At 52.5% G+C, this 8,240-nt stretch overlaps 3 protein-coding genes across 3 annotated transcripts; 2 read left to right on the top strand and 1 right to left on the bottom strand.

Annotated features, from left to right (window-relative positions):
* Positions 1 to 214: 214 nt before the first annotated feature.
* Positions 215 to 1,831, top strand: P168DRAFT_300511 (Ytp1 family protein; the record flags this gene model as incomplete). Its single annotated transcript, XM_024838437.1, has 6 exons — positions 215 to 334; positions 395 to 472; positions 558 to 1,400; positions 1,493 to 1,574; positions 1,624 to 1,652; positions 1,733 to 1,831. The coding sequence occupies 6 exons, from the start codon at positions 215 to 217 to the stop codon at positions 1,829 to 1,831; spliced, it is 1,251 nt and encodes a 416-aa protein (XP_024688295.1).
* Positions 1,832 to 2,371: 540 nt separating this feature from the next.
* On the bottom strand, positions 2,372 to 4,081 carry P168DRAFT_330891 (ubiquitin-activating E1 family protein). The gene is made up of 4 exons (XM_024841637.1): positions 3,831 to 4,081; positions 3,723 to 3,780; positions 3,503 to 3,674; positions 2,372 to 3,450 (listed from the first exon to the last, which is right to left on the bottom strand). Exons 1-4 carry the CDS (start codon positions 3,865 to 3,867, stop codon positions 2,476 to 2,478), a joined length of 1,242 nt encoding a protein of 413 aa, XP_024688294.1. The 5' UTR covers positions 3,868 to 4,081; the 3' UTR covers positions 2,372 to 2,475.
* Positions 4,082 to 4,687: 606 nt separating this feature from the next.
* Positions 4,688 to 5,459, top strand: P168DRAFT_341871 (uncharacterized protein). The gene has a single exon (XM_024841807.1). It carries the CDS (start codon positions 4,761 to 4,763, stop codon positions 5,229 to 5,231), a length of 471 nt encoding a protein of 156 aa, XP_024688293.1. The 5' UTR covers positions 4,688 to 4,760; the 3' UTR covers positions 5,232 to 5,459.
* The last annotated feature ends 2,781 nt before the right edge of the window (positions 5,460 to 8,240 follow it).

Here is an 8,240-nt window from a genome sequence, read left to right as displayed (position 1 = left end):
GTACGGTTGATACAAGGCGATCAGGTGACCCACTTTTCCCGCCAATCCGTCCGCGCTTGAATGAACTCCGGGCGATCCCTCCGTCAGTTAGTAAGGAAGTACGTACGCCGTTGCACTCCTTCTTGGAACTTTACTTATCCTTCCTCTCCCTCCTTTTCTATCTCTTCCATCAGACTCCTTCGCACGCCAACTGCTCCTTTCGCGAAGACGAATCATGAGTCAACTCTTCTTGCGAGGAGTGCTACCGGCACTCCTCCTCGTTTCACCGCCCTGGCCCATGGAGGCCACGAAAACGTCCCCGAAGGCGAAGCCATCTCCTTGGAGCCGATCGTACGTGTCCCACCCTGTCGCGGCGGACTCGCTCGATGGTCGCACTTGACTGACTCCACCCTAGGACTCGACGTTATGGATTCATATCATTCTGATGGGATTTGCCTTTGGCATCCTTTTTCCGCTGGGCATGGTTCTCGGGGTAAGTTTCTTTCCTAGGAAGCCCGGACACTTGGTGGAGTTCTGGGGAACAGTGGTGGTTGACACTCCTTGCGTCCCCGATATAGATCGTGCGCTCGCGGTGGCACGTTCCTGTTCAGATTGTCGCTACCTGTATCGCCGTCGTCGCCTATTTCCTCGGTCACGCCCATAAAGGCCGCCAGTTCGGGAAGAACGCCCATCATTCTTTCGCAAACGTCCTGATGCTCATGATGGCCGTGCAAGTCGTCTTCGGCCTCTACCTCAAACTCCACATCACGAAAGGCATCCACGGACGCATCCGCCGCGTTTTCGTCGTTGCGCACGGGGTGCTCGGAAAGGCGATGCCGGTGGTCGCTTGGGTCCAGATGGTGTTTGGGGGGATCGCGGCGCTGGGTTTCTGCCAGGATGACCATATGGGACAGTGTTTGGCCCACTTCATCATGGGTAGCGCATTCATCGCGTACGGAATCCTGCTCACCATCCTCCTCCTGGTGGGCCAGTACTGGCTGCGTCGCACGGGCCGGAGCCAGGAATTCTTCGACTCGTTGATCATCGCCGCCTGGGGGTGCGTCAACACCTTTACCGAGCACCGATGGGGCGGCCCTTGGGTCCACAATGACCTGCAGCATACCACCATGGGCATTGTCTGGTGGTGCGCGGGTCTCCTAGGTATCTGGCTGAGTCGCAACCGGGACGGTGGCCCCAAGCGTAACCTGATGCCCGCCATTGTCATCCTCTTGACCGGTTATGCCATGTCCGCGCACACGCAGCACCTGATGATCAGCACCATGGTCCACTCCATCTTCGGCTACACGCTGATGGCGGCTGGTGCGGCCAGAATCGTCGAGATCTCGTTTGTCCTAAAGGACAAGCCCACCCTAAGTCCCAACGGCTCGAACCCGCACAGTTTCCAATTCGTGACACCATTTGTAAGTGTCTGATCATGTCGCCGTGGGGTCACAACGCTAACTGTCGCAGCTTCTGTACGCCTCTGGTTTCCTCTTCATGGGTGCCACGGAAGATGCAACTTCTCGACCAGGCCGGGGTCATGCACGTGTCCTATATCCTCATCTTGTACAGCATTGCATTCCTCCTGTTCCTGTGTAAGTCTACACCCGAATCCCCTGTGTAATAACCCCCTAACAATCGCAGTCGTCAACGTCCTTATCCACATCTACGCCGTCCACGCCTGGCCCGAATCCACCCAGCCCGCTCGCACCCGCTACGACGGTTTCGTCGACGAGGCCGAAAACCCCGACAGCTAACCCCGCCTGGGCGGCGCCGTTGTCCACCATCCCAACGGCCCGCCGCCTCCGCCGCGAAGCGCAGCAAGCTGCACGACGCGGAAGCCTTCGACTGAGGTCTGATCTCGGACGAGGAAGATGGCACAAAGTATCGACCGACAGCCGACGTGCCGGAAATCTGAAGACGCGACGACTCGCCGTTTGGTTGGGAAAGAGACGTCGCGTTGATTTGGTGGCGATCGCATAAAGCCAATGCATCTTCTCTTCTTCATTTTATTTCTCTTTCACCTGGTTACTTTTCATGATCTGAACCTCAGAGGCTTCTTCAAGAACAGCATGCACTCCGAATGGACTGTTCTGCCTATTGTTTTCTTTGATCACTCGATTGATTGATCTGTTTATTCATGGAGGGGCGTCTGTATTTATTTGCTGGGACTGGAGTTAGAATAGAATATCATATTGATTTCGAATAACTAGACTTCTCTTTATCATATTGTCCATTTAAGACGCCCTGTTTGTAGAAATATATTGCGGGCATGAGTACAGATACGGCTATTCGTGTGAATCCAACAAGACGGTTTCAGTTTATTGACATCGCCGATCACATACAGGACTGGCCATCGTATGGTTCGTCCGAGAATGATGATGATGATGGTGTCGAAAGGTATCCCAATCCTGTGATTCATGTCTATCTATCTATCGTACACTTCGTGAATATCTTTCCTGCCCCTAGTTTCCTAGTTCTGTTTTCTGCCGTCCCTCACATGGTATTCTCCTGTCCGTTTCCATTCCCAGTTTGGTTGTTCGTGTTTTCGGCATTCTCGTGTATGGGGAGCGTGACGGGTACGGTGGTCGTCGATGGCGGGGTAGGGTCGTCGAGGGAGATTGCGTTCGCGGCGGGTGGCACGGCAGCGAGGTCGTTGGGCATGCTGGATGGGAAGAAAGGATGGAGCGGGTAGATGGGAGAGACGGTCTTGTCGCCGTCGAAGAGGAGGAGGTTCTGGATGGGTTGTTCGCGGGCGCTGAGCACGTTGATGACGTCTTGGGCGAGTTTGCCGCCGATGAAGGTCGCGACGGAGCTGAGCTCGCTGCCGAGGTTTTGGAGGAAGGTGCGCAGGAAGGCGGAGTCGAGCGTGGCGATGTCGAGTTGGAGCTCGTGGTGCGCGTCACGGGCGAGCTTGGTGAAGGTTTCGAGATCCTGCGCGTTGAAGGTCGGGAGGGCGCCGCCGGAGAGCTTTTGGAATTCCCAGAGGGCGCGCAGGCAGGTGAGGAGTGGCGTTACTTGTCGTCGGCGGCGGGGGAGACGGGTGAAGTCTTCCGGGAGGGGGGAGGTGTTGGCGAGGAGGAGCGGGGAGTAGGTCTCGCGCTTGGTGACCATTTCGATGACCTTGTCATTTTCCTTTTTGGTCGTCACGTTGACGATGCTCCGTGTGGGGGTTTCGCGCGTGGCTGATACGACGTTGGATTTGGCTCGTTCGATGACAAAGTCGTGCGAGATGAGATCGGCGAAGATGAAGCCGTAGAAGCCGTGCAGCCCCGCTGCGTAGAAGGGACGCTGGGCGATGCGACAGGCGGCGTTTATGGTCGTGTAGGTCGCAAAGTCGAGTTCCGTTGCGATGATCACGTCGAATTGTGAGAAGAATTCCGGTTGTTTCGCGCGCACGTCCTCCGTGTCGATGTGGAGTTTTACCCGCGGGTTCATGGCGTGGACAGAGGGCTCTGCTGCTTGAGCGCGCTGCCAGCAGTCAGTGTACCGATACGCGAAACCAGTGCCGCAAGGAACATACATTTTGCCCAAGGCTCTCCTCACTGATGAAAAACTGCGCTCCCAGATCCTCCTCTTTGACGGTCTCATGGTCAATGATTGTTAGGGTGCCGATGCCAGCCAGGACCAGGTTCTTTGCGACTTCGTTCGCCAACGCTTTGAAGGTGATGAGGAGGATATTGGCAGATCGAATCCTGTCGTAGAGTCAGCTCTATACTGCGATAGTGGGGAATGCGACGTACTTTTCCTGGGCTTGCACACCCCAGAGGCGAATTTGACGATCGTAGAGGGCGATCTCGTCTGGCGAGGTTAGTCTGTATTCCTTTCCCAGACCACTGTTTCTGTCATACCTGCGCTAATGGACTGGGAGACGTCCTGGTCTTCCATGATGACTGATAGCTAGTGTGTTTATTCCACTCCGATATACTGACTGGAAGCAGATCAATCTGGCAGCGGGATGAGGAATGAGGGTGGAGAGAGCAATGCCAGATGAAGAAAGGTGAAATATAACCAAGAACACCCCAAGTGAAAGACCAATTGCCAAGTGGACAAGCCTAAAATCCTTCTGCAAGGAGCCGTCGGTGATTGCAATCAAAGGCAGTGAATCAATGCAGTCAATCAATGGAGAAATGCGGAGGACGCGACGGAGCGATGACGATGCGGATTTACGGCGGGCCGGATCGACCATGTAGACAATACCGATCTGTATTTTATTATTTTTATTATTACCACAGTTTCTGTTTCTTCCACGTCCATTGTAGTACTCTTGATATCTATGTGCTTGGTAGAATCGTAAGGATATCAAGGTCAAGGTGTATACTCACATTTTTTTTTCAAAAAACTATATACCAGGACATTTGAGATTTAGTAGAACAAAGTTGAGTATTTTCTTTACTACTTGCGGTACAACTGTACTATAGTATTGACCGCCGTGGTGTAGTGAGATCCGTGCTATCGGTAACTTTGGTAATTAGTGTATAATTACCATACAGCATTGATCGTTGGTCGTAGGACAGTCACGTGACTGGCTCCTATACCTGCGATCTGCATCTCAGACACTACACTTCTTCAACTGAAAATCAGCAGGTCTACAGATCTACAGTTTCGCACATATGTGGGACATAAACTTTTGATGATGCACCCATGCATCCCAGTATAGTCTATTGAAAACAGGTATCTAAAACAAATCTAACCACAGAGTCTATAGTATAAGACAAGAACAGAAAAATTTAGCCCTGGTAGTTGAGGGTAACGACCAGACGGACAGGGCCGCTGCGGAGATGTTTCACCGATACCGCCATGTCGGTCTCGGCGGTGGTGTAGGCATTGTCGACGGAGGCAGCGTCGGGAGTGAGCGACGGAGCAGGTGCCGCTGCTCTGGTCGCAGATCTTCATGCCCTGGACCTCCATACCGGCGTTCTGGGGCGACAATGGCGGAGACGTCGAAGCGGACCAGCCCGAGTTGCCGTTGCTGCCAAAGTCGACTCACCCCAGGTGGACGCGAACTCGCCCTGCCGTCGGTGGGCACGCTCCCGGGCCGCACAAGCTCCGTTGTGTCGGGCTGGAAGGCGACGTACTTGTCTCCGCCCGGGTTGACGGTCAGCGTCAGGGCGTGGTGGCCGAAGAAGCCGTCCATCTGCCCGCTGGGGCCGTACTTGTTCCAGAACACGAGGCTCCAGCTCTCGGTCAGATCGCCCGAGATCTCCGCGACGTACTGTCACTGGTCGGCGTCGCCGTGGAGATCTCGATGATGTTGCTACCCCAGGGGTCACCCGTGTTGCCTTGTAAGGGATGTCGTCGCCGCTGTTGGCAGTGCTGGCTCGAACCCATCGTGGAGTAGGTCCCGCCGCCGGAAGAGGAGCTCGACGCGGCAGGGGGTGGACGAGACCTGGCGTCTCTCGTGGCCTTAGCGGGCGGGCAAGGGAGCCGGTGTGAGGGCTGCCAGCAGCATCAGAGACTTGGTGAACTGCATTGTGGAAAGGAAGGTGGTAAGTCGCGTCGAGCGATGTGGGTTTGATAGTAAAAAGATTGGAAGGACCGAAAGGTCAAAAGGAATGTGAGGTTTGAAAGGAAAAGAGAGTGACTAGAGATGCACTTGAAGAGATGATGAGGATAAGATCAGGACTCCAGAGGCAGATCTTCACCCTCTATATAGGTTTCTCCTCGACACCAAAATCCTACCCCCGCCACCGTCATGCCCACATACCGGTGGTCTCGGATATCCATCGTGACGAGAAGGTCTGCTATCCTTGGAACTATGACGGCTGGATGAAGGACGTCGTCAGTACCTCGTGCGCCACTGGAGGCGCAGTGGATATCAACAAACGAAGAGGGCAATAGAAACAAGACTGGAAACTTTGGCTTGTCAAAAAAGCAACGCGATTGGTCGATGGACTCTTCTAGTCTGGTTCATGTACCTCGCTAAGTAAAAACCGTTGATATCGTTGGCCATTGTGGCGGGACCGCATTGTGAGCGGTTTTCCATTCCATGGAACTATCCATGTGGTTGTACCCAGTCTTTGGGCCGCTTGTATGGACAAACGGCCACTTTTGAACCCAAGACAAATCACTTCATACCTATTGACACTTGATGAGAATCCCATTCTCGCCAATACAAAGAAACAAGAAAAATCCGAAAACAAACGGAGTGTGGTGGCTGTCTAGCACAATGGAGGCGTTTTCACACACAGCCGCCCGACACGGCCGAAAGAAAGAACATACACCTAGTTCCTGGTATCGAGCAGATCGAACCATGGATCATTTAGTCCGGGACAGGGGCAAGTCCAGCATACCGCCGACAAGTCTCACTGAATCCCCTTTGACTAATTGAAAATCTAGCCATCGCCATACACTGATATGTCACAATTCCATGGATGCGAGTCTAGCCGACGACGCCAAAGTTGCAGAACCATGGGAACGAAGCCTGTTTCAAGTCGGAGGCTCGGAATACCCACCGGAATAGGACCTTTTTGTCACTGTTCCTAGGATCATGGCCCTGACCCCTGGCTTTGTCTTCGAATCCGTCCATTGGTGGGCGAGTGGACGCACAGGCTTTTTGATCAGGTCCGCCTTTCGGGGCGCTTGCGACTAACGCAGTACCCGCCCCTGATTTATCAATCGGGAGAATGGAGAGAAACGAAGTCAAGGTTCATGTGGTCGGGGGCGTTGTCGCCCGTCTCACCACAAAGATGCTTAACATGAGAGTTTACAGGAGATGCTTCCGCACGAGACAAAGCTGACCTCAGATTGAGTTTTGTCTTTTTTGCCTCGTGGGAACACGATTTTTCTCAACTGGATATGTGTCTTGGCTCTCAATACTTCGGTGTCTCAATAGCGTGCCAAGGATACAGAAGGAAGAAAAATACAGTCAGCCACCTCTCCCAAAATAGAGGCAGGCTCTATTGAAAACATCGAAACCTTAGTAGTCTTGGAGTTTACATCCTGAAGACAAGAGGAGCACAAGACCAGAACATGGTCCATCCCAACCAAGCTCCTCAAAGCCTAGAACAGAGCTGGTCTCCATCTCAGTCTAGACGCGCGAGTCCACCTGTCATTTCTGTCTCAGACACAGCGCTAGAAAACGCCCTGTGGGTTGCTTAGTCTCGGCATGGGAGGGCCTCGATCATATGGGGTACGGCACGTCACCGCATTGCATAGCACAAGGTTCGTCAGACAAATCCGAAGCTAGGCACCACCTTTCCTCATCAGCCGTGGCGTGACACAGTAACTGGCAGCGACAGCTCTAGTCCCACCTCCCACAGCTACAATTTCTTGCTGATGGTGGGGACTTCCAAGAGTTTGACAAATGCCTAGGCCCACTGCACGGGCATGTCGTCCTTGGGTTGGAATGAACGCCCCCTCGCCCCCTCCCCCTCTTTGCCTGTGGTCTGTCTTGGATGCTTGGGGGCCTTGAAGGATACTAGGCCTTTTTTAGGTCTCATCCTTGGCTGACGTCTATCAGGATTTGAGCGTGGATGACGTGCTGTTGCGGGATTTACTGACCAGTGTTATCTGTATGGAGTCTTGTGGCGTTTGTCTAGTTTTGTTAGAAAAAGATAGTAGTCATCTACTTACATAGTGAATTGCAAATATGACTTCCCTAAATCATTATCACTTATCTCCAACGTATGCCAATATGTACGTATAATGTATACATACAACAATTATAGGCCAACAGGCCAAACCGCATACAAGATTATTCGTATCCTTCCATCCAAATCAGTGTATGCCATAATGCGCAGTAGAATTTACTCTGACCATTTCCAATCCCAGCTAGAGTGATAGTTCTTTATGTGATCAACCAGAAACTTGGCAACTCCCTCCTGCAATGCAAGTCCTTATATCATATTCAGGTTCAGCCATCTGACCATACACTTGAAGTGAATACCTTCTTCACGCAAGAGCTGATCCTCTTCTACTTTCTCCTCTTTCCATCTGTCTCTGATAATGGATGAGAATCACCCTTAGAAACATGCCTCTTGTCAAACTGGACAAGGATTACTTACGAAACCCAAAATAGTCATGGTATCTTCTATAGTAGCTTTATGTTCCTTTACTACAGATTATCATACGAACCAGTCAACCACGCCAGGAGACTATGATATCCGTGTTTCTGTGACAGTGTGTCTTCTAATCCGAGCAATGAGAATGATCCAGCTAACCTGGATAGACTCGTTGAACTCAGCGATGAACTGCCTGTGCGCTGAGACTCTCCCTTGTTGGGGATCGCGAGGTGAATTTCAAAACGAAGTGCAGGCTGG

Source organism: Aspergillus campestris, assembly GCF_002847485.1.
Source record: "Aspergillus campestris IBT 28561 chromosome Unknown P168scaffold_42, whole genome shotgun sequence".
Taxonomy (NCBI): domain Eukaryota; kingdom Fungi; phylum Ascomycota; class Eurotiomycetes; order Eurotiales; family Aspergillaceae; genus Aspergillus; species Aspergillus campestris.
Note: the sequence above shows the minus strand (reverse complement) of the source record. Positions and strands in the feature narration are given on the sequence as shown.

Excerpts from the sequence above, each read along its gene's own strand:
- P168DRAFT_330891 (XM_024841637.1), bottom strand. The coding sequence starts at position 3,867 with ATGGAAGACCAGGACGTCTCCCAGTCCATTAGCGCAG. Across the intron at positions 3,781-3,830 it reads CTCCCAGTCCATTAGCGCAG|ACGAGATCGCCCTCTACGAT; the intron begins GTATGACAGAAA and ends TAACCTCGCCAG. Across the intron at positions 3,675-3,722 it reads GGTGTGCAAGCCCAGGAAAA|GATTCGATCTGCCAATATCC; the intron begins GTACGTCGCATT and ends ACTCTACGACAG.
- P168DRAFT_341871 (XM_024841807.1), top strand. The coding sequence starts at position 4,761 with ATGTTTCACCGATACCGCCATGTCGGTCTCGGCGGTGGTGTAGGCATT.